This window comes from Salvia miltiorrhiza, chromosome 1 (genome assembly GCF_028751815.1).
Source record: "Salvia miltiorrhiza cultivar Shanhuang (shh) chromosome 1, IMPLAD_Smil_shh, whole genome shotgun sequence".
In the NCBI taxonomy this organism is placed as follows: Eukaryota; Viridiplantae; Streptophyta; class Magnoliopsida; order Lamiales; family Lamiaceae; genus Salvia; species Salvia miltiorrhiza.
The window spans coordinates 50,454,496-50,477,001 of NC_080387.1; the positions used below are offsets into that span (position 1 = coordinate 50,454,496).

General features: G+C 36.1%; 4 protein-coding genes across 5 annotated transcripts; 1 reads left to right on the plus strand and 3 right to left on the minus strand.

Moving 5' to 3' along the window:
• Nucleotides 1-706: 706 nt before the first annotated feature.
• On the minus strand, nucleotides 707-4,273 carry LOC130990520 (uncharacterized). Of its 2 annotated transcripts, none has more exons than XM_057914750.1 (5): nucleotides 3,606-4,273; nucleotides 2,990-3,083; nucleotides 2,519-2,592; nucleotides 1,970-2,026; nucleotides 707-1,298 (listed from the first exon to the last, which is right to left on the minus strand). In XM_057914750.1, exons 1-5 carry the CDS (start codon nucleotides 3,708-3,710, stop codon nucleotides 984-986), a joined length of 645 nt encoding a protein of 214 aa, XP_057770733.1. In that variant the 5' UTR covers nucleotides 3,711-4,273; the 3' UTR covers nucleotides 707-983. The 2 variants fall into 2 exon arrangements, with proteins under 2 accessions (XP_057770733.1, XP_057770738.1); XM_057914755.1 differs by having other exon boundaries at nucleotides 707-1,295; nucleotides 3,606-4,043.
• A 1,796-nt stretch (nucleotides 4,274-6,069) lies between these two features.
• LOC130990532 (probable complex I intermediate-associated protein 30) lies at nucleotides 6,070-9,749 on the minus strand. The gene is made up of 8 exons (XM_057914760.1): nucleotides 9,509-9,749; nucleotides 9,353-9,429; nucleotides 8,484-8,597; nucleotides 8,279-8,335; nucleotides 7,949-8,040; nucleotides 7,766-7,846; nucleotides 7,513-7,611; nucleotides 6,070-6,553 (listed from the first exon to the last, which is right to left on the minus strand). The coding sequence occupies exons 2-8, from the start codon at nucleotides 9,402-9,404 to the stop codon at nucleotides 6,362-6,364; spliced, it is 687 nt and encodes a 228-aa protein (XP_057770743.1). The 5' UTR covers nucleotides 9,405-9,429; nucleotides 9,509-9,749; the 3' UTR covers nucleotides 6,070-6,361.
• Nucleotides 9,750-10,518: 769 nt separating this feature from the next.
• On the plus strand, nucleotides 10,519-11,480 carry LOC130990537 (17.4 kDa class III heat shock protein). The gene is made up of 2 exons (XM_057914767.1): nucleotides 10,519-10,975; nucleotides 11,061-11,480. Exons 1-2 carry the CDS (start codon nucleotides 10,781-10,783, stop codon nucleotides 11,319-11,321), a joined length of 456 nt encoding a protein of 151 aa, XP_057770750.1. The 5' UTR covers nucleotides 10,519-10,780; the 3' UTR covers nucleotides 11,322-11,480.
• A 4,026-nt stretch (nucleotides 11,481-15,506) lies between these two features.
• LOC130990544 (protein SLOW WALKER 2) lies at nucleotides 15,507-22,434 on the minus strand. Its single transcript, XM_057914773.1, has 16 exons — nucleotides 21,625-22,434; nucleotides 20,824-20,896; nucleotides 20,486-20,605; nucleotides 20,250-20,325; nucleotides 19,914-19,982; nucleotides 19,750-19,830; nucleotides 19,438-19,509; nucleotides 19,108-19,200; nucleotides 18,854-18,997; nucleotides 18,415-18,498; nucleotides 18,180-18,323; nucleotides 17,706-17,795; nucleotides 17,408-17,490; nucleotides 16,948-17,316; nucleotides 16,636-16,858; nucleotides 15,507-16,469 (listed from the first exon to the last, which is right to left on the minus strand). The coding sequence occupies exons 1-16, from the start codon at nucleotides 22,367-22,369 to the stop codon at nucleotides 15,765-15,767; spliced, it is 3,171 nt and encodes a 1,056-aa protein (XP_057770756.1). The 5' UTR covers nucleotides 22,370-22,434; the 3' UTR covers nucleotides 15,507-15,764.
• Nucleotides 22,435-22,506: the final 72 nt, after the last annotated feature.

The window sequence follows — 22,506 nt, forward strand, 5'->3', positions numbered from 1 at the left end:
ATATTAGCTAACAAGGTTCATGTCATTAATAGATTTTTTGTTTTTTGTAGTTGATTCATCATATGCCCGTATCACCTTTGTAATTAATTTTTTAATAGGTTCGTTTTCCTTTTTTAGTAGTTCCATTAGAATAAATTTGTTTTTCATTTTGAGTAAAAAAAATATATTTAATTGGTACACATCATTTTATTTTTTTCTTAAAAAGTAAGTTTTTTATCTCCGCATTCAAAAAAAACAAGTCTATTAAAATGAGACGGAGAAAGTAGTTAAATAGGCCTTTAAAAATTGTGAATCCAACTTTTAGGCAAGTCCTAATTTTTCACAAACACATTGCTACCAGTAAAAGGGAATATTGTTGAATCGAGTCCAATTCTACGAAAAGAGTAGGCCAATAATAATAATAATAATAATAATAATATAAAAAAGGAAAATTTCATTGACGGCTGCTCTCCAACTTGGTTTTGTTCTTTTGTGATATATCAAGTGGATTATCAAGTTGATGTGCACCTTTTTGGCACACTTAAATGGACTAGAGGTTGTTGTCACAATACTATTATCATCTCATCAAATAAACAAATACATGTCATTCTTGATTGACTTGATTTAAAATGATAAACTGAATTAATATTTCACAAGATCATAATAGAATGTATGAAACAAAATTACACAACTAAGATTCAAAATTTTCAATCCAAAATAACCAGAATAAAGAAGGCAATTAACCATTTAATTGCATAGATATAATAAAAACTTACGGAAATACAAGAATACAATACCAATACAACAATGTTACAAAGGGAGATCTAACCTCACAATCTAAAGGCCATTAAAACCTAAAGATTATGATAAACCTTAATCCAATCATTATCGTTGTGAATTCGAATCTTCGTTAAATATCTAGAGATGAAAATTGGTTGGACTCTGACCTTATATAGTGATGGCATCAGATATACACGAGCTAGGTCGAGATTCCCGATCACATACTACCTTCGACCTATTCGTGCATTCTTTCTCCGGCTGCTCTCTCCGCCTGAGTGTTTTCCCGACGCTCCACCCGTGCCCAAGCAAAACCCTTCGAAATGGGAAGCCCCAGCTTCCAAATTTCCGAGCCTCGTCTCATTTGAGTTCCTCTTGTTGGAGATGCCATAGGCCTCGTTTCCTGAGGCCGAGGATGATGACGAGGTGCACGTTGTTGGGGGTGTAGCTGATCGAGACGAGCTACCGGAGGCATCAATGTCGCTCTCGAAGAGCTCATCGAATAGTTGTTGAAGTTCTTCCAAAGTCTCATTCCCGCCCTCCTATCACAACACACTACTTAGCCGCGGATCATTAGGTCATAATTCACATATCCTAATTAGTCTATTAAGCCAATGCATTAAAAGTCTTAAGTAGAAGATGGAATCTTCATTACGAAAAGATCTAATGAGAATTAACAATACATGCAAACGCAAACATGTAAAAATAATGAACAAAAAATTATCAGAATAAACGAATAAACAAATAAATGTAACACAAGTATATGATTGGCAATTACTAATGTAGTTGTGTATGTGGTGCATTTATTTATTCGATATGATCATATATTATTATAAAATTTACTCCATTCGTTTATAAAAAATTGTCACATTATGAACTGAGGGTCCCACTTTAAATGTGAGTGGAGTTGCCCTATTACTATAAATAAAAGTGACATACTTTTAGTAGACGGACAAAATAAATCGAGGCAGATTTTTTTAGACAAAATGAACATATATTTGTGCATGTATTCCTAATTTTCATTTAAAAAGGTCATTATCACATGAACCCTGTTCTAACATTATGAAACTTGATACTATTCATGTAGGGTCATCTTTCGAGAAAGAATGCAACAAGTATTAAGCTCTTGAGTCGAATTGAAGATCAAACCTAATTTTCCTGAAAGAATTGACAAATTATTGTAGAATAACCAATTGGAGAAATTAAAACTCACTTGGCATTTAGTTTGGCTCATCATTGTCGCCATCTCATTCAAGAATTCACCCATCCCCTGCATCAAATCCGAGAACAATAAAAATATTTGAAGGCCCAAATAAATTAAACAAATAATCATTTCAAGAACTTGCCACACACACAAAAAAAGGAAAAAAAAAAAGAGAGAGAGAAGCCAAAAGTATCATTTAAATAATTATATAAAACTCCTTCAACTATGAGAAATTGGGACCATAAATATATAAAACTCCTTCAACTATGAGAAATTGGGACCACATTTTCACTCAAAACTTTCTTACAAATTGTTTAGGTCTCTCATCTCCTCATTAGCTAGCCACCAAGACTAAAATAATACACTCTAGAAACATTAATTTGATTTGTGTCTATATTTAAACAACTTGCCCCCACCATTACTCATATGTGCATGAATCCCTCAATCCATAATGGAATAATGGGCCTAAAAAAAGTGTCACAAAACCATCCACAACAAGGAAAGAATCAAGGGTTTCACATAACATCAAAAAATAGTCACATGTTTATGACAACTTACATTATTGTCTTCGTCGTCGTTGCAGTCATAAACTCCTACATCGTACAGAAACCTTTTGTTGCTGTCTGAAAGCACTGTTTTGCAACAGCATGTATCAAATAACTTATAAGCCCACTTGCAAAATTTCAAGAAATTTGACAAAATTAAGTATAGTTGCAATGATGAATGCAAGTTGTGATTGTGGATAAACAAATTGAATAGAACTACTCACCAACACATTAAAACAAAAAGGGAATCCACAAAAATGACTAGTGATTTAAAAATTTGGTATATTCTCTGCAACCAGAATCAAGACCAAAGAATTCAAACAATTTGAATTAGAATTTCACAAATTCTTAATGAATTTGATCAAGCTAGCCTAGCCCTCATTTTATTGTTCTAATATAACATGAAAATAGAGTTCTTTATCATGAGCAAGAGCCCTCATTTTGAATTGACACAATCAAGAATAATGCAAGCAATTTTTTTTACCTGAATATGCTTGCTGGATAGCTTGAAATTTCTTCTTGGCCTCATCTACATACTTCAAATTCCCAGAAGCAGAGAGCCGATCCGGATGCCATTTCTATCGCAGAAACACACACACACACACACACATGAATTTCAAGAAATGCAATTAGTTCCCAGATAAAAAAAATTCCAATTTTTAAGAGAAATATCATATCAAACTAGACATATTGTCTCTCTCTCTCTGTGAGTGTGTGATTTGATCTTCATGTACAAACACTTCACTGCTACTGCAATTTCTGAGGAAAGATCACATTTTTATCACAACTTGAATTTTCACACAATTCAACTCGTTCCCAGATAAAAATTTCCAATTTTTAAGAGAAATGATTTCAAACTAGACATTATTTGTGTGTGTGTGTGTGTGATTTGATCTTCATGTACAAACACTTCAATGCTACTGCAATTCTGAGGAAAGATCACATTTTCATCTCAACATCAAGAAAACTGGAACAAAAAAAAAGAACAGTCAAACCACTCCCAAAAACCTTAATCACAACAAATTTACGACGTTTCCTCTTTGATTTCCTTAAAACACACGCACACACACAAATCGACATAGAAAATTTCAAATTCTAACCAGAGCTAGTTTCTTGTAGGCATGCCTTAGCTCTGCTGATGTGCATTCCTTTTTCAACTCCAAAACAGCATAAAAATCACTGCTTTTATCTTCTCCACCAGCCATAATTAACCTCAATCAAACTCCACAACAAAAATAAAAACTCAATCTTTTTTCTCTTTTCAGCAAATGCGTGTGTGCTTATTATGCATATATAGTAGAAAGTGAGTACACATACTAAAATATTTTTCAATACAAAAATAATACTATTATTTGTTACTACTCCATAAATGCTAAAAGATCACTACGAGACGCAACCATTTGCAAGTGTTGCAGAGAGAGAAACAAACAGCTCTCTCTCTCTCTCTCTCTCTCTCTCTCTCTCTCTCTTGAGAAGTCTCCAGAAGCAGAGGTAATCATATTAAGGAGCATGGTGTTTTTATACTGAATTAGAAGTGAATGTCATGAATAATTCCAAGAAAACAAATAAATGCTAAAAGAAAAGGAAATTTGTGGGTTTTAAGGGATTTAACGGCTGGGATTGGATGTTGAGGTAGATATTTTTTATAGTAGTCTGTCTCCAGAAACTTCTCCATTTACTGTTTTTGGTTCTCTTGCTTTTCTTTTTTTTTCAACGTTTTTGGGATTATTTGATGAAATGTATTGTGATTCTGCACTTGCGTAGACGAAAGGGAATTCTTGGCCATCAGCCGATTTCAAATTTAGGCCACATTTGTTTGTGGATGGGAAAGAAAATTCTTGCAGCCGACATATTTTGAGAGAGTTAAAATCGAAAATCTTCAATTACTTAGAGTTGTCAAAATAAAATGGTTACGTCGGAATAAAAGATTATTTTTTTTTCAAAGAATTATGTCGGGGGTGCTGAAGCCCCCAAGCACCCTTGATCAATTATTGTTGAAGCAATGAATCCATGCAATGCAAGAATAAAATTCAAATCTGTTCTTGTAGAAATATTATCTCAATTTTAGTTGGGAACTCGAGAGGAGCCAGTCCTCATCAAATAAAAGATTTTTTCAAAAATATTATTTTTTTAACTCCTCAAATTTATCACTAGTATTTTATGTAAATTATTATATAAGAGCCCTAGTCACCTAATTAAATCTTAAGAATATTGTCTTTTCGAATAAAATATAGCATATAGCTCACACAAGGAAATTTTTTCTCCATCCGCTTTCAGTGTTGTCACATTATAAGGATAATACAGAATTAGGAAAAAAAAAAAAAAGAAAGTTAAGCATGTGCAGTAGAAGTTGAGGGAAACAGGGCCTTTAAGGTTTTTTTACTTTGGGGAGTTAAAAGAGCGCCTTGAAAAACTTGATCTTCTTCTTCACGGTTTTCATTTGTTACTGTGTTATTAAAATTCAAAAATGGGGGATTTCTAGGTAGTACTAGTACTTACCCATCCTTTGTTTATGATATTTTATCGTGTTTCAGTCTCGCATGTATTTTATCGATCTAAGATTTTTTATTATGCATCGATAAAACAACATAAAATCATTATCTTTTCGTTCACGAAAGAATTTTCTAGGAAAAAGTGACACGAGTTTATAAAAAAGTTATTAAATGTATTGAAAGTGAAGAAAAGATTATTGACTGTATTGATAATAGTGAAAATATGTTTTAATTATATGAAGAGTGTGGTGAAAAGGTAAAAAATAAGGATAAATAATATATTTATAAATGGTGGGTTATAGTCCAAAAATAAGTACGAAATTCTTTTGTGGACGCGCGTCCCAAAAAGAAAATTTAGAAAGTCCTTTCGTATACGGAGGTAGTATTCTAAAAGAAGATTGAGACCCTACTACTCAAGAACCCAAGCCCCCTCCATCTTCGAATGAAAATCCCTTGCAATCAAAAATCATATACTCCCTCCGTCCCGTAAGAGAGTATCACATACGAGATGATACGGGTTTTAAAAAAATTATGATAAATAATGTGTTGAGTGAAAATGAGTGATTGTGGTTGAATAAATGTTGATAGATGTGGTTAAATTAATTGTAGAGTTACGCAAAAATAAGTGATTGTGTTAAAAAGAGAACGTAGGACCATGTTCAAAGATAGAAAACAAAAAAGTGGATAACTTTGCTATTTTTGCCTTAATTTTTGCACGAAAATAAGTTTGATTCTCAACACAACATTTGTTCGAAAACGGAAAGAGTAAAAATCTTGTGTAGGGCTGATGCAAATTGCCTCTCAACATCAACACGATGTTCAACTATAGTTACAAACCCCTCTTCAATTGGTAGCAACAAAAATCTATGATGTATGGCTTCAACTTATGTTGAATTTGGATGTCTGAAATCAGATATGGTAGAGTGGTCCAAATTCTAATTCTTGGGATCACGTGACCCTCAGGTTCAAACTGCTCCAAATCACGTGCCTCAACATACAAAAACTAGTTACTTTTTGAGTCCAGGTCCACAAAGAATAAAAACCCCATCGTCTCTATTTCTCCATAAATAAATAATTTGAAACCACTCAAATTTGACAGTGGCAAGATATTATTGAGATTTCTTCATACATAGTAAGTAGTATGTGTTTTTAGTCCAACGACGTAGACGTAAATGACATCATCATTATACACGAAAGTAGAGATCTCGAACAAAATTTGAATTTAGGTCTAACCAAACAATGCGACTAACTCAACGTTGTAAGAGCTTTAATCCAGTCTATTTCAACTCGAAAATCACCCGGTAAACATAATGACGTCATCATCACACACGTAGTTAAAGATCTCGATCAAATTTGAATTGTGACTAACTCAACGTTCTAAGAGCTTTAATCCACTCAATTTCAACTCGAAAATCACCTGGACCAGAGACGGCGCCTGGGATCCCGCCTTCTGCATTCAACGAGAGGGACATGCCAACGACACGAGCCGGGTTCATCTCGAGCTCTGCGTCTATCACGTTGCCTCGCCATGTTGGTAGATATCGAGCGAGGGGGATCTGCAGGATAGGAAACAAACATAGTTCTTGATTAAAAAGAGAGTTAGGCTTTGCTTGTGTGCGAGAATGAAAATTGTTTCTATTCCATGCTCTTCAATATTGAAAAGACATATAACACCACTTTGAAATCTCTTCTACAAAATTTTACTAAGGCTGCGTTTACTTTGATGAATAAATTTATCCATGAAAAATGAGGGATAACAAAAATTTATGCCTTTAAATGTCTCATTTCTTTTTCCACATTTAACACAAAAGAGAAGTTTACCATTTTTCCTTCCTTATTTTAACTTCAAGGATGGATAATGTTATCCCTCCATTTTTGGTGTGATAATATTATCCATCCTTAAAGTGAAAATAAGGAAGGAAAAATAGTGAACTTCTTTTTTGTGTTAAATGTGGGAAAAGAAAGTAGACATTTAAAGGCATAAATTTTTTGTATCCATCATTTTCCATGGATAAATTTATCCATCAAAGTAAACGCACCCTACATAAAAAGTTAAATTTTTCCATTTCCAAATTAGGATTAACCATGTTTTGTATCCTCAATTTTCAAAATTTTCCTAGAAAATGTACCCAACTTTCCTTTTCTATTAAAAAAACACCAACTTTCAGCATTTTTCAAAAAAAGTCCTACATACAAAATCTGGCGATGGAATGATGAGTCACCTCGCCGTATTCTTAGGTGGAAAGACGTCGTTTTACTGGGGTGGGGTGGAAAGAAAGATTGGCATTTTCTGAAAAAAATGCTGAAAGTTGAGGACACAACATGATTAACCCTTCAAATTACTAGGAAGGAAAGGACTTTATTAAGATAAAATGATCCTAGTCTTTCAGATGTGCCGTGGAATGTGGATGTGCATTTACGTCCAGTGTTAGAGTTATCTGTTTGAGAGGTGCTCGTACTGCTTTTATGGCCACACCGTGTGTGTGTGTGTTAGAGAGAGAGAGAGAGAGCTTGCCTTGGCAATGTACCAGTTGTCCTTAGGCACATAAACAAATGCCTGCCACGAGTTATCTTCTTGTTGTCCGGGAGAATTCACCCAATTCTCCGTATAAATCTGCATCGCGGTCAGATTTATCCTCGATTATCTTATTCCTAGCCATATAAGCATTCATTAAAACTGCATATGAACGAACTCAACTCACTCAAAAAAAAAAAAAAAAAATCCTCTTTGATGTTTCCAAAGTTCATAACAGGGTCAAATTACTCACAGTAGATATGTAGCATCGCCCATCCCCTTTAAGTTTCAGAGCCAATGTGTCGTACCCATCCAGATCAATGAAGCCATCAAACTGCAAAACACGTGAAAAGTGATTCAAACTTGCATGCTACAGCAATCATTGATTGAAAACAAAGATAAAGATCTGTATTTCTCTGGCGTAGTTTACCATTACCTTCTTAGATCTCATTCCGCAGAATCCACTTCTAGTTATATTCCATTTAGTACCTTCAGCGACATCCAAAGAAAGGTTTCCAGTGAATACACCTGTGACGTTTTGGTAGTATTATCAGAAATAGGAGATTTGGAAAGACAGTGCCCACCTAGTAATAACTTATAAATGCTGATGACATATAAGATTTTTTTCATTGATACATGAAACAGGAACTATCACCCGATTAAGGGAATCTGAATGTATAAAGATAATATCTCACCAATTTCTGTGAAAAACAAGTGAAAAATTCAGATGAGCCAATTCGTACGAGAAAAGGGTTCTTTTACTAACCAGTACCACTTGATCCATTGGTAGACTCTTGTATTTGCAGCGACGCTGATGACAAACCTGAAAATGTAATTTTCGCCGTTTTAATAGTTTCACTTGGACCTTATATATTAATGATCCGACAAACAGATATTTTTCTTTACGAGTATCAATACCAACAAAACTATTAGTTTTATCTGAATTTTATCGAAAGTTCCAATACTGATACCATTAAATTCAGAATCTGCATACAAATGCCATCGCTTCAGTTCCTCTTTCGTGTCAAACTTAAAAATGTATCGTTCGCTTGGAGGAAGCAAGTCTTCAGGCTTCCACAAAAGAGCTGCAAGCCAAAAGAAAACAACAAACACAACACAATCCGATTCAACTCACTTCTTCGTATACTAACATACAACACGAGCAGCATTCTACCTAAACATGCATATAATTTTGATTATACATTTTCTATCCTATCTGTCCTTAAAACCGCATCATCAGCGAGCCGTATTTCTATGTATACATGTAATTTGTCCGAATGCTTATTAATTAGTCTGTCTTAACTCTATTTGTATATTCTTGAACCAGAGTTGTTGTGCATGGTAGGACAAACAGATTGAGGTTGGTTTTCTTTTCGTTTAGTGAATATTCTTTTAGCTCAGACTTCGCTGCTAAACAAAACCTTCCCTTGAAATTGATGTTGAAATCTGTAAAATGCAATGTTTCTGTGTAATTTTGTTTCAAGTTATATATCTTGAATTTCTTGGCTGTTTGAAGATGTTTTGTTTGTCACGTTTTATTCCATATATGTTCCCTTTTTACTTTTTCTTTTTTCCTTTTTCTTTTGGAAATTCTTGACGAGCATCATACTTATCTACACCATAACTCTAAAAAATAAAAAAAATAAAAAACTAATCCAAATTTGATATTTACAACTGCAGAATTCACATGAGATTATTGTTAGATCTAAGCAAACAAATCCATACAAAGAACTCTACAGTGCGAATAATTTGGCAAAGAAAAGGAACAGAACCCCCATTATCAAACACTTCAGCTGATGAAGCAAACAAAAATAAAAACTAAAAGAAATTGAAATTTTACCTCTTTTAGTTGCATTAATCGAAGCTTGCCACAATCCACGAAACCTCGACATCTACTCAATTGTTTTACGCGAATCGCTAAAACAGAAAACAATTTATTACTTAACATGTATCGGCGTGATCTGAGCTGCGAAAACTGAGGGGAAAGGGAAATTACCTGTAATCGAATTCGAAGCCAACAAGAAATTTTGATGATTTCTTCATAGATTTCAAGTGCAGTACTAGCTGAACTGAGGAATTGAAGAGGTGGGAAGGATCGACGAAACGACGCCGCGCGCAGATGAGAGAAGCGTAGCGCCTTTGATGATAACTTAACACGATTTTCGGCCCAATAGTTGGAAAATTTTAAGTATTGAGCCTTGTTTAGAATATGAACCTAACACTATTGGGTTTGTACAATTAGATAAGATTAGTATTATCATAAAATTAGTTTTAGTAGTATAAGATTAGTGAATACGATTTAATACTTAATTTTGAGATAATGTTAATATATAATTAGTGATAATTTATGAATCTTAGTCTACTTTTATAATAAAATTAATGTCGAATTATTTAGAGTTAATTTAATCTCGACTAATCTCAATGATAAATTTTAAGCTTTGGGCATCTCATAATTAAACTAGGTTGTCTATAAATAAATTACCAAAGTTATTAACGTTAAAATATAGGAGTATCAATTTTGCTTAATTTTAATTTTGCACGTCAACTTAAAATTTGATACAAAAGAACACAAACTTAACAATTGTTGTAATTTTATCCCAATAGAAGTTTTCACAAAAATAAAAGTTGGCATTTGAAACTCAATGATATAACCTAATTGGTATTATTTCGATTGAAACAGTGTCACCTCGAAGTTAACTTAGGTGATTGGACTGTCACATTAACCTTATTTTAAAGAAAATTCCAATCGTAATAAAATTTAAATGGTTAAGCTTTTATGTATTTTTATACTATTAATTTTAAAATTTATTTGAAAAATAAAAAAATGACCAAAATTTATGCATTGAGTTTTAATGTCAATAACTGAATTACTTACTTCAAATTAGTACTATTAGATTAGATCTTCATTAATCTCTTTTTTTCAAAATAGTTTTTTATTTGAAAAAATAATAATTATACTATTTTTCCATAAAATATGTTTCTCAAACGATAATAAAGTCTAGAAAAATGATTCTATTAAGGAGTGTATAATCGAACAAGAAAAAAGGGGTTTAAATTCCAACAAGTGTCGCATTTGCTAGGCATCGCCTGTCGTTTCTAGACGTTTCTTCAACATTTCTGGAATTTTCACTCTTCAGCTTTAAATCTCACTTCATTCAGCTTCTCCAAAGCAGCAAACATCATCTCAATTCGCATTCCTGCATTTCATCCAACACCACACCTACAAATCACCAACAAATTCATCGTTGATCAATCGCGGCAAAGTAAAATGAGCTCTGTTGTCGAAGCCATGGCCGACCTGCTGAATTTCCCGGAGACACTCGAGAAGATACTGCACTCCGCCTCGCGCCACGACGGCGGCGGCCGCGCCGCCGCGTCCAATTTCCCGGCCGACATTCTCGACACCCCGAAGGAATACGTGTTCTACCTAGACGTCCCGGGGCTGTCGAAATCGGATATTCAGGTACGAAATCCACCGGAATTCAAATCGGTGCTCGATCAGGGTGAAGAATTTTTTAGGTATTTATGAAATTGCTGCGAAATTGCAGGTGATGGTGGAGGAGGATAACACGCTGGTGATAAAGAGCAATGGGAAGAGGAAGAGGGAGGAAGGGGAGGAGGAGGAAGGGTGCAAGTATGTGCGGTTGGAGAGGCGGCCGCCGCAGAAGCTCACCAGGAAATTCCGGCTGCCGGAGAACTGCAACGTGTCGGCGATCACCGCCAAGTGCGAGAACGGGGTGCTGACGGTGGTGGTGGAGAAGCTGCCGCCGTCGCCCAAGGCCAAGTCGATCGAGGTAGCCATTAACTGAAATGGCGTAGATTGGTAGCTTTTGTGTGTGTGTGTGTGTGGGGTTTTAGGGTGATGATTAATTAAGTGTTGTTTGAATGAGTTTAGGCAATCTGGACTGTGTAATTGAATGTAGAATGTAATTTAGTTTTTTGCATGTCACATCCTATCCTATCTTCTATTTCATGTTTGTTGCTTATTTCAATTTTATAATATTGGTAGTTGTGATAAAAAAAAAAAAGAATGGATTTTCATCCAATTTTAATTTTGAACATGACTTAAAAAAAATACTTAAGTTAGCTGCATATAAATTACTAATAAAATAAAAAATTTAATAAATTTTTGTTTTGTACACAGACTTTAAAATTTTTATTAAAATTATTTAATTTTTTTTTATTTTATGCACACGCATAACTTTCATCGTTGTGATATGATATAAATATATTCAATTTGTATAAATATGCTCATCGATGATATAAATATATTCAATTTGTATAAATATGCTCACGTAACAAAAATATGATTGTGTAGAAAAATAAAATCTATGTATTATATAATTGGATGAAAACGACGTTATTTTAGATTTAAAATTTGGAAGTAAAATGAATGAATATAAAAATTGAGAAAAAAAAATAAAAAATACCCCCTCTGTGGCCCCTTTTCAGGTTTAAAGTTTGGAAGCAAAATGAAGGAATATACAAATTTATCATTTTAGTTTGTCCATAAAAAGACGCTGTAATCTATTTTTAGTAATAATTCGAGGATCTCTTTTCTCCTCACTAACTTGTGGCCCCTTTTTTTCACTTACTTACTTAATTAAATTTTTTTCATTTTTTCTTAATTGATGGGTCCATTTTTCCACTCACTAAATAAATAGCACAAAGTTTTTTTAAGATCCGGGCCATTCTTTCTTAGGACATTTGGATGGAGGGCGTAGTTGAATAATTTTAATAAAGATTTTAAAATTTTTATATAACATTTATTAAAAGTTCAGTAATTTATATGTAATTAATTTTTTTAAATAAATAAATTTTTTATTATTTAAATTTTTTATGATGGTTAATTTTCAACAAATTAATAAATTTATAATGGTAAATTAAAACATCCAACTACATCAAGTAATATATCAGCCATTTACATATTTTAGGTATTTATCTCACCCTTAGATTAAAGATTATTAATAATTTTACTATTAACTTAGAGGTAGGGATGGCAACGGGCCGGATCTGGACCGGGTCTGGCCAATACCAGATCCAGATCCGTTTTCATATACCAGATCCAGATCCAGATCCGTGGATCTGAAAATTTTGGATCCAGATCCGCGGGTCCACGGGTCCAGATTCATGGATCTACTATTTTTAAATTAAATTAAAAAAAATTCACAAAATCAACATCTAATTTCCATCATGAAAAATATAACACAAAATACTTTTATCTAATTACTTTTAGTTTTTATTCTTTTGAATATAATTTATTTATTATTTTTAATTTAGTTAATATTATTATTAAACTAAATATATAATATAAAAAAATATATAAAATAAAACGGATCCAAGGGTCGGATTTGGGCCGGATCTGGATCTAAAATTTCAAGATCCAGATCCAGATCCGTTTTCAAAACTATGATCCAGATTCAGATCCGTCGAATCCAAAAAATTGAGATCCAGATCCGTAAAAACATATCTGGATCCACGGATCTGGACCGGGTCCAAGATCCACTGCCATCCCTACTTAGAGATAATAAACAATCATATACATATTCTGTGTCAAAATTAAAACAATTTCTTATAGAAATAAGAACAATTAAAAGTTTGTAGTACATACATACACAAACCAAAGTTTAGTCATTTACATATTTCAAACATCCATCTCACCATTAATTTAGAGGTGATTGACATTAGAGGTGATTAACAGTCTCACCATTGATTTTTTTTTATGTGAAAATTAAAATAATTCCGTATAAAAATTAGAATAATTAAAAAGTTTTACTACATACACAAAATTTGGTTAATAGCTTGTATAATTAAGCGCAATTACCATTTTCATGTTATATTATATTCGAACCTCTTTTCAGTAAGAGTGGATTTTGAAAATAGTCTATTTCTTTTAGTAAACTTAAAAATTACCCACTAAAATAAAAACTTAAAAAAAAATACTCACACTTACTATTTTACCCTTGCATATAAAAATTTAAATACCATCCTTTAAAAAATTCGTGCATTTCACAACCAGTCAAATTCATAACCTTTTAGTTGTGAATTCAAATAGTTGTAAATTTGAATTTTAAAATTTTGATTCACAACCAAAACAACTAGTTGTGAATTTGAGCTTTAAAACTCGAATTCACAACCAGGATTTATTTTGGTTGTGAATTCAAGTAGTCATAAATTTAAATTTTAAAGTTTGAATTCACAACCAAAATAACTAGCTGGAAATTCGAACTTTAAAACTCGAATTCACAACCAACACTAATGATTCAATCGTGAATTTATCGAGCTGATTGTGAATTCTAATTTTAGTAATGAATTCATAAATCTGATTGTGAATTTAATAACATTAAGTTTTGAATTCATAAATTTAGTTATGAATTCAAGAATATTAAGTTGTGAATTCATATATATGGTCGAAATTGAAGAAAAAGAACATTAAGTTTTCTCAATGAGCTTCACAATGGACAAGCCCTCACTAACACTAGTCAATAACTAGGTAGCCTAATCATGTGCAACATTGGCAAGTGCAAGTGAAATGGTTGTTAAAGTCAGCAGGGGCAGAGAGAGCAGCAATTGGGAGGTTCTTGAGAATGCAAGCGTGGAACTTGGCTGCTGTCAAACTGTCCCACCCCATTGAAGTTGGCAGATTTCTTCAGAAGTCTATCTGCATAAGCCTATCCACCTCGTTGCAGATGTTCTTGAGGGTTTGATCAAGAAGAAGAACATAGATGCTAAAATCCACTTCTGCTCCATCTTTTGATTCAGATTCCGCCATTGAATGTGGCCTGCAGAAACATAGGAAAATCGCTTTCCCAAATCTAGTAGAGAGGAAGAGCACAATGCATCACGAAGCAGCTTCTTCCACACACGGTTTTGAACTTGAAAAGGAAGTGATCTGCCCCTCCACTCCACCACTACTCCTCAATCTTGATCTCATCTCCGAAATCCTGAACCACCAAGCAACAAACCATCTGAATAGAGGAGCAATGCTTCCAATCACCACTCCAACAAACCTATAGTTAGAGATTTCTCGTCTAAAACCCGAGCTTGGAGCCACCACCAAAGATCGAGCACGAGCCAATGCCAAAGTTAGAGCTGCCAATAGACACAAGAGACTCGAGGTGCCAGAAATGGCCACCACAAACTGAGCGTAGCGAGCAAGGGGAGCATGATCACAGCAGATGAAACTTGTTCGCCCAAAATATATCCAAAATCACTGAAGGAATGCATCTGAACTATATGAATGAACACATTTACTGCAATAGTAATGACTAAAATGCGTAAAGCGCCTATGTTCAACACAATTTCATTATTCTCCATGGATGTCATGAAATTACTCATGCTAGCAGACATCAAAACGAGGCTGCAAATCCTCGCGAGTTTATCATCGACGTCGAGGTCGGTGCTTGTTATATCTACGGGCAATTTCATGGAGACGGCTAAGAGTGTCAAGGAGAAAGCGTTGACAGAGAAGTACTTACACGGTGGCCAGTATTTTATACAACTAAGAAAAATCCCCAAAATCTAGAGACTAGAGTCCCTAAATCCTTCTCCATCTCAAATCTGGCAAATCGCCGCCCTGAGCCGCCACTATCGCAGCCGCAGCAGCTCCGCCGTGCCCTCGCCTCTCGATTCCTCTTTCTTCTTCCCCTAGAAATTCCAACCGCCGAGGACCCCTTCGTCCCTTCTTTGCCCAGACGAGCAGCAAGCTGCAAGGACCGCCGCCCTCAGCTGCTGCGAGATCTACGTCGTCCGTCGCCCTCACCTCCTGCCATCGCCGCAGTCCGATCCTCCGCTGGAAGAGAGAAAGAAAGGGGGAGGGAGAGAAAGAGAGAGAGTGTAGACAGACAGACAGACGTTTTTGCAGAGTGAGAGAGAAAGTGATTAGGAATTAAGAGTGGGTATTTTTTAAATTTTAATCTTAAGAGCAATTTAGTTATTTAACGCAAAAAAATGGGTAATTTTTTAAATTTCTACTTAAATGAATAAATTTTAAATTTACTAAAAGAAAATAGCTACTTTCATATACTCTTTCAATAATATGATTCAAAATACACATTGAAAGTAAAAGTTTCAAATTGAAAGTGACAAACAAAATTCCCCTAAGAGCACATTTGCAAAGGACAAAAAATATCGCAAAATTTTTATGACCAACCATCGCTGAAATTGGCTGAAGAAGCTTCTGCTTCTGATGCGCCGCCGCACTGGCGTTGGAAAATCGCCGGAGTTCTGTATAACCTGCACAAGCAAAGCTACTAAGATAGTTTCCTCTTCTTTTTGTCCTTCTTCGACTTGCGTTTCTTCTTCTCTGTGGGTGCGTTCGGTTCAAGACTTTCCTCCTCCATTAAATGTTCATAATCATCAAGGCTGGCAAACGGCGAAGCTCCAGAAACTTTACTCGATTTTCGCTTCTTCGTCTTCGTCTTCATCTTCAATTTCTTCCCTTGTTCAAAGCTTTCATCGAGCTCGTCGCTTCCACCGTCGCTGTCGTCGGCAAACCCGGCTTCGACTTCATCTCCATCAAAGTCGCTTCCATCGTCTGCTTGTCCTTCCGCGATATCATCATCGCTGTCCTCGTCTAAACCTATGTCGGAGTTGGACCCTTCTTCATCTGAAGGGATGCCGATTTCTTCGTCGCTCGCCTCGGCTATCAGGTCAGCATCGTCTTCATTGTCGAGATTGTCATAATCGTGATCACTGTCTGCTTCTGAAGGGTTGGCGGAGTCCAAGACATTTTCGATCTCTTCGTTGTCGCTCTCATCCTCGTCCCCGGCAATAGCGTAGATCTCTTCAGCGGCCTCGTCCTCGGCCGTCTTCTTCTTCTTCTTCATCTTCTTGAGCTTCTTAGAGGAGTCCTTTTTGTTCATGTAGAACTTGTGGAAAACTACGTCCTCGGGTGGCACGTCAGCCTCGGCCAACGATAGGATCTCCGGTCCTATCAGCTGACGGTTCATGTCAATCTGTAGGAAAACAGATGAAGTTGTAGATCACTTGAAAACTGTTCGAGCAAAATGGGAACGTACAGCTCGTTGGTTCGAGAAATCAAGATAAGAGGATCGAACCGTTTCTTCAAACTCTTTTCAAATTTTATAAATATTGGTTGATCATATATTTATGGGAACTAACCTTCTTGGCAGGTTCAATGTCGGAGGCACCGTGCCACGTGTTCTGCTTCGGCTTCTTCTCCATGAACTTGTCGAGAAATGCACCAAGAGAGAGGTCACTGATAGGATTACCATTGTACACGATGTTCACTCCGGAGAGAAGGGTTTTGGCCATTGCAGCGACGGAAGGGTGAACGTGTGAAGCAAATACCGTCAGCTCTCGCCAGGCGGCCCGATCTGCATTGCTGTTGAATTTGCCCATGAGTCTGTGTTCTCATTCGCACACAATTATAAGTTCGAATGTGCTGAAAAAACATACAAGAACTAAAATTACCAGTAAGCAGGTTCTCTGTGGCGTGGATTGTAACCTCCAGGTGGCAGCGTCGGGCCTTGATGACTGCACACTTCGAGGTCACCAGTCGAATTTGACTTCGACTTCGACTTCACAGCTTTTTTGAAACCACCTTTCCCAAATAAATCGTCTGCTTCGTTATCCTCCTCGGAATCTGAGGTCACAGAACCACCTTCGAGAAGTGATTCCTCACTATCATCGTCAGATGCATGACTGGATTCAGCTACTCCGCCCTTCTTGTCACTGTTATCCAATGCAGGAATTGCCTGATCGCCGTCATTTTCAGTAATATCTTCGAAATGCTCAAGATCATCATCAGCATCAACGACCTCGTTTTGAAGCACCATATTCCTAAGATAAAAGAAAAGGTTCCATTTTCAACCTTCGACGATCTGTGTATCTTACTACACTGAAAGATATTTTCTAGAAGAAAACAGCATACCAAAGAGGGGGACGGGCTTTAAGGACTTCAGAAAGCAGAAAAAGACATCCACAGGCATACTGAGGCGGCAGCTGTAAGGCAACCTGTTACAGTAAAGCTGTTAATAAAGCATAACATAATTTGCAGTCCCCAAGTACAGTTTTTTTAGCATCTGACAAATAATATATGCTAAGAGCAATAATATCATGATACCAAATTTTAGAACTGGCAAGCATAGGGACACAGATGCATATATGATACTGAGCCATATGTCTCTACTCCAAGACTGTAACAGGGAAATGCCGAATTTAATACAAACCTGCAACAGACGCTTTGCGAATGCAGATACACGCTTTATATTAATGTCGTTCTTCATTGCCCTCAATAGAAGTGCAATAAACATTTCTTCCTGTCATTTGTGGAACAAAACACAATTATTGTCTTCCATCAGCAATGTAAAAGTGGGCCGAATTTAATGCTTCTAATAGCTACCGGGGCATATAAAAATCCAAATCTTTAACCATAATCAAAAGGCAGCTAAACTGAAGTAGTAAAAGTTCCCTATGGGTGACTTGCTGACCATGTGCCTACCTTTGTAGCGACAAAGCTTTTACCAAGTAAATTTATCACATCGAATGAAAGGAGAAATAGTCTTAACAAATCAGAGGAAGCGTAACCATGTAGGCCTGCCTCCTATATTGCTTAATACAAGTATCTGAAATTTAAATTATTTACGAACAAGCTGATTGAAGGGCATTAACTAAGAATTCAAAATGTAGATAATATTATTGACCTTGGAAGAATTCATCGCAGCTGGGAGCAGCAATTTTGAGTATAAGGCACGATAAAACCGGTCACTGACAATTTGATTTTTGGATGAGATTTTGTCAAGAAGCATCAGGGCTTGGACACCCACATTGAAATTCTTAGAATGAACCTAGTCAGAAAGCACATACATTCTGATGTAAGATATCTTGGATATAGACCATTTTTAAATCAATGTAAATACTTGGCAGTAAAAGCCCTACCAGCTGGAACAACAGTGGCGTCTGGACCTCTATGACATCATCAGCTTCATCACTAGAAACAAACGGGAAAGCTCGATTAACACCCTGCATCAGAAGGGTAGCTTTCAATCAATTATTTGTCAAGTCTTCCATAATTGACAATCTATCATAGCAACAAGATTAAGGTAGGCAACCAACAGGCACAGATGAAGTAAAGTTGGAAACAAAAACTTAAATATTGCTCTTTCATTCAATTCAAAATATGCTAATGGAAATACTAGTACACTAAGGAATTAGCAGCAGTCTGCTCCGGAAAAGTCAGAAACTATAGTTACGTAAAGGTATCAGATACTTCCAGTTTATGATGTTAATATTAATACCATCGTTACAAGAAACAGGTACCAGATACTTCCAGTTTATGATGTTAACTAGAAAAGAAAAGGAGATCGTTTTTACTGACAGTTAAAAGAGCTGATAATAACCGTGAATCCATTTCAATATGCGACTCCGATGAGGCTTTCGTTTTACCCTCTTTTGAAGGACCTGAAGCTTTTTTGTCATTCGTTTCTACTGATTGTGCTGCTGACGCCTCTGAAATCAAAACCTAGAGTAAAACATGTAATTAAACTCTTTAATTCAACGAAATACCCAGGATTGACACAGAGCATATGAATTGCACTATAGAAGGGTAAGTATTGAAACTCCAGATCCTACCTTGAAAAGGGCGAAATATATATCAATCAACCGTTTTGCTGCTTTAGGTCCATCTCCTTTGTGACTCAAACGAATTTGAGTCAAGAAGTTTACCTGTCCATCCATAGAAGAATCAAGCTGGCAGTATCGTAATTTTAACATGCAATGTTGTGTAAGATAGCTCTTTTATCATACTAGTTAGCCCAGACTTAGGTTGAGCTTTTCATTTTAACAAGTTCCTGGTGCAAAGTAACCAAGCACAATAACTCAAATATAATCTCAATCAGATAAAAAGATCAGTCGAGTATTAAATTGACAGTAAAATAATGATGAAATTTGATTCAACCATACAGCATGATACTTGGAGCGCAATCCAAGACGAGGTCGAAAAAGGAAATTGTCCACTTCATCTATTACCACTGCCTGTAAACAGAAAGAATAAGCTCTTTAATTTCTTCTTGCATTAGTATGATGGCAAGGCATGGAATATGTAGATAACAAAAGGCAGATTTTTTTAAAAATTAATTACTGGAGGCTCATCCACAAGAAACCGTAAAAAAAACATTGAAAAGCCTCCTAATGAATGACAAAATTTCTCTATGTTGAAATGGATATACCACAAAATAAAGGGCTATAGCATAAGGTACAAAGACGAAAAATCACCTTCATATTTGGATGCTCAGATAAAAGATTTGCCAAGTGATAATCAGCATTTGACGCAACTTTGTTTTCAGGATCTCCAAGCTGCCAGGGAATCAAGAATAACATAGTTGCTGAATTGCTAATTTGTCCTTCATATTGTTTACAAAAAGAGACCCTAGACGTACCTTATTCACCAGTGCTGATAGCAACTTGCGCTCTTGTTCTGATTTTGTCTTCAGCAACGTATATATGATCTGAAACATTGGATCAAACATGAATACAAGGACTTCTGTTCTTCTCTAACTGGAACCAGTTACACCACATAATCCACTGGCTGTTATTCGCATTGCAAAATTACTAGTCATTAACTGATAGCCAAATAAACCAGATTATCTTTATAATTGGATATGTCAAACTAATTGTCAAATAACAAGCAGCACCAATTAAATAATGAGCGAGTGTTTTATCCTTGCAAGAAAAATTGATAAACTGCGCCGCACAAGCAAAGGTGATATGCTTACCTTTAATGCCATGCTTTTAAGCCTAACTATTACATCCAGGGAAGCTTCCTGAAGAGCAGAAACAAATTGTTCATACCTGCAAATTAACAGTGTCACTCATGTATTCCATGGACAATGATTCTCTCACACAATCTTATTGTATTGCACATAACCATCATATTTCAAAGTGACAAATCAATAGTTAGGTGATTTAGAGAGTAACCATCTTTGGTATCAGAAAATGAAACAAGAGATACCTCTCCTTCAAGCATTGCTCCCAATACCAAAAAAGTAATAGAGAGTAACCATCTTTGGTATCAGATAGGTGATTTAGAGGCCTCTGAGAAAGAGTTTTCAGCTTTCGATCCGGTAGAAGACTGGAAAAAGAATTTAACAAAGATCAGATTCCCTTCTAAACTAGAATGCCACCAATAACCAATCAACATAAACTCGCTAGTTAAGGAAGCTGAAAGAGGCTAGTGCTTGCACAACTATTGGTTGTGATTTTCAGAAATGTTTACTTGAGGAAAACTGCACTATGGAAATTTCAACTGTTGCACAAGCCAAGGGAAATAAAGAAATTAGGCGAACTCACATAAGAAACATTTCTTTCAGTGCTTCAAAGGCTGTGAATGCATGTCGTTTCCCAACTTTTGAAGTCACCATTCCTGCATATCATAATTCTCACATTGTTAACTTACAATGCAGATGGGGACTAAATAGATAAATTTCACTCTCTAGCATTCCCCCAATAGCAAAATGAAAACAAAGACTAATCTACAATCAACTAGTCCCAGCTTGCTACGATGACTGGTATTTTTCGCAGACACTGAGAGCTATTAAATTCCAAATTAGGCAAAATGCATTCACGATCGTTACGACATATGTAGCTTTACTACACCTAGTAGCTAACAATCAGCTAAGCAACCCAAAACAAAAATTATCAAAGTACACTAAAACCATCTCTGGTCCAAACTTAAGGGGTGTTTGGCTGAGCTTATAAGCTCCTCAAAAAGTGTTTGACAAAATAAGCTCCTAAATGAAAAATAGATCCAACAGCTTATAAGCTCCCTACGTTCATCAACCCCAACTTATTTTTTTGTAATCTTCTAAGCAGCAATCGTTTTACAAAAATAACTCAACTATTATTTGTTATTCCCATCGTATATCATTCCTATTTCACATCTCCTCCATTTTTTCTCTCTTAACCCACAATTCACTCTGTTATAAGCTTAATTATTTTGAACACTTTGACAACTTAAGAGCCATACATCTTAAAAGCTATTAAAACATCTTATAAGCTTTTGAAGCTTATAAGCCTCTTAATACTATCCCAATAACTGAAACCAAATCAGCTCAAAACAAAATTGAATTCACTAAAAAAATAAAAAATTACCCAAAAGCGTGTCAATGGCTCTAAGGTTAGCAACTGCATTATCCCCAATCAAAACAGACAGCGCCGAGACCTTATCCGCAGCCGTCCCTGACCTCTGAGTGGCGAAAAGCATCTTAATATCCCCATGTTGCCCACGCGACGACAAATACTCCTGCGCGTACTGAGCCAATAACCGCTCCCCTAGCTCCTTCTTCTTCTCCACCAAACCGTTCCACTCCTCCGCATCCTTGAACTCGATTTTCTTATCATTCCCAATCAGTTTCTCCTCCAGCTCAGCTGCGTCGCTGTGCCAGACTCCCGACGAGCTCGATTTCACCAACGGAAGCTTCGGGAGATTCTTAAACTTACTGTAGTCATTCTCTTCCGGCAAATTACTGCTCCTGAAATCGCGCTTCTGGTTTTGAGCTGGTTTAGGATACTGTTTGGTGCTCGGTTTATGATTGCCGAACTTACCATCGACACGCTTTTCCTGCGAATTACCGCTCTTGAAATCGCCCTTCTGGTTTTGAGCTGGTTTAGGATATTGCTTGGGGTTTGATTTAGGGTTTTTGGCTGCGGGTGGTGGTTTTTGGGTTGGGGATTGGGAGGCGGGTTTGAAGGAGCCGGTTTTGCGGAAATCGGCGTCGTTGAAGCCGGAGGAGGGGGCGGAGGACGAGAAGCCGAGGGAAGAGGCGAAGGCGGCGACGTCGGATTTGAGGTCGACGGCGGCGTCCATTGGGGGTTTGGTTTTTTTCACGGCGACCATTTTCGGAGTGATGAGCAGCTGGCAGCTGCAGTGGAGGGTTTTAAGGGTTTTGGACCTCGCAAACGACGTCGTTCGAGAATAGCTGATTTGCGATTTTAATAACTGGAATTGATGGAATAGACCGATTCGAGAAAGCC

Coding starts and splice junctions, on each gene's coding strand:
- LOC130990544 (XM_057914773.1), bottom strand. CDS start 22,369: ATGGTCGCCGTGAAAAAAACCAAACCCCCAATGGACGCCGCCGTCGAC. Junction 19,983..20,249: donor TTAAAAGCATGGCATTAAAG/GTAAGCATATCA, acceptor CCAATGTTTCAG/ATCATATATACGTTGCTGAA. Junction 18,998..19,107: donor TATATTTCGCCCTTTTCAAG/GTAGGATCTGGA, acceptor GTTTTACTCTAG/GTTTTGATTTCAGAGGCGTC.
- LOC130990537 (XM_057914767.1), top strand. CDS start 10,781: ATGAGCTCTGTTGTCGAAGCCATGGCCGACCTGCTGAATTTCCCGGAG. Junction 10,976..11,060: donor TGTCGAAATCGGATATTCAG/GTACGAAATCCA, acceptor GCGAAATTGCAG/GTGATGGTGGAGGAGGATAA.
- LOC130990532 (XM_057914760.1), bottom strand. CDS start 9,404: ATGTCGAGGTTTCGTGGATTGTGGCAAGCTTCGATTAATGCAACTAAA. Junction 8,041..8,278: donor CAATGGATCAAGTGGTACTG/GTTAGTAAAAGA, acceptor AAAACGTCACAG/GTGTATTCACTGGAAACCTT. Junction 6,554..7,512: donor ACAACTGGTACATTGCCAAG/GCAAGCTCTCTC, acceptor CCTATCCTGCAG/ATCCCCCTCGCTCGATATCT.
- LOC130990520 (XM_057914750.1), bottom strand. CDS start 3,710: ATGGCTGGTGGAGAAGATAAAAGCAGTGATTTTTATGCTGTTTTGGAG. Junction 2,027..2,518: donor ACGACGACGAAGACAATAAT/GTAAGTTGTCAT, acceptor GATTTGATGCAG/GGGATGGGTGAATTCTTGAA. Junction 1,299..1,969: donor TGAGCCAAACTAAATGCCAA/GTGAGTTTTAAT, acceptor GTGTTGTGATAG/GAGGGCGGGAATGAGACTTT.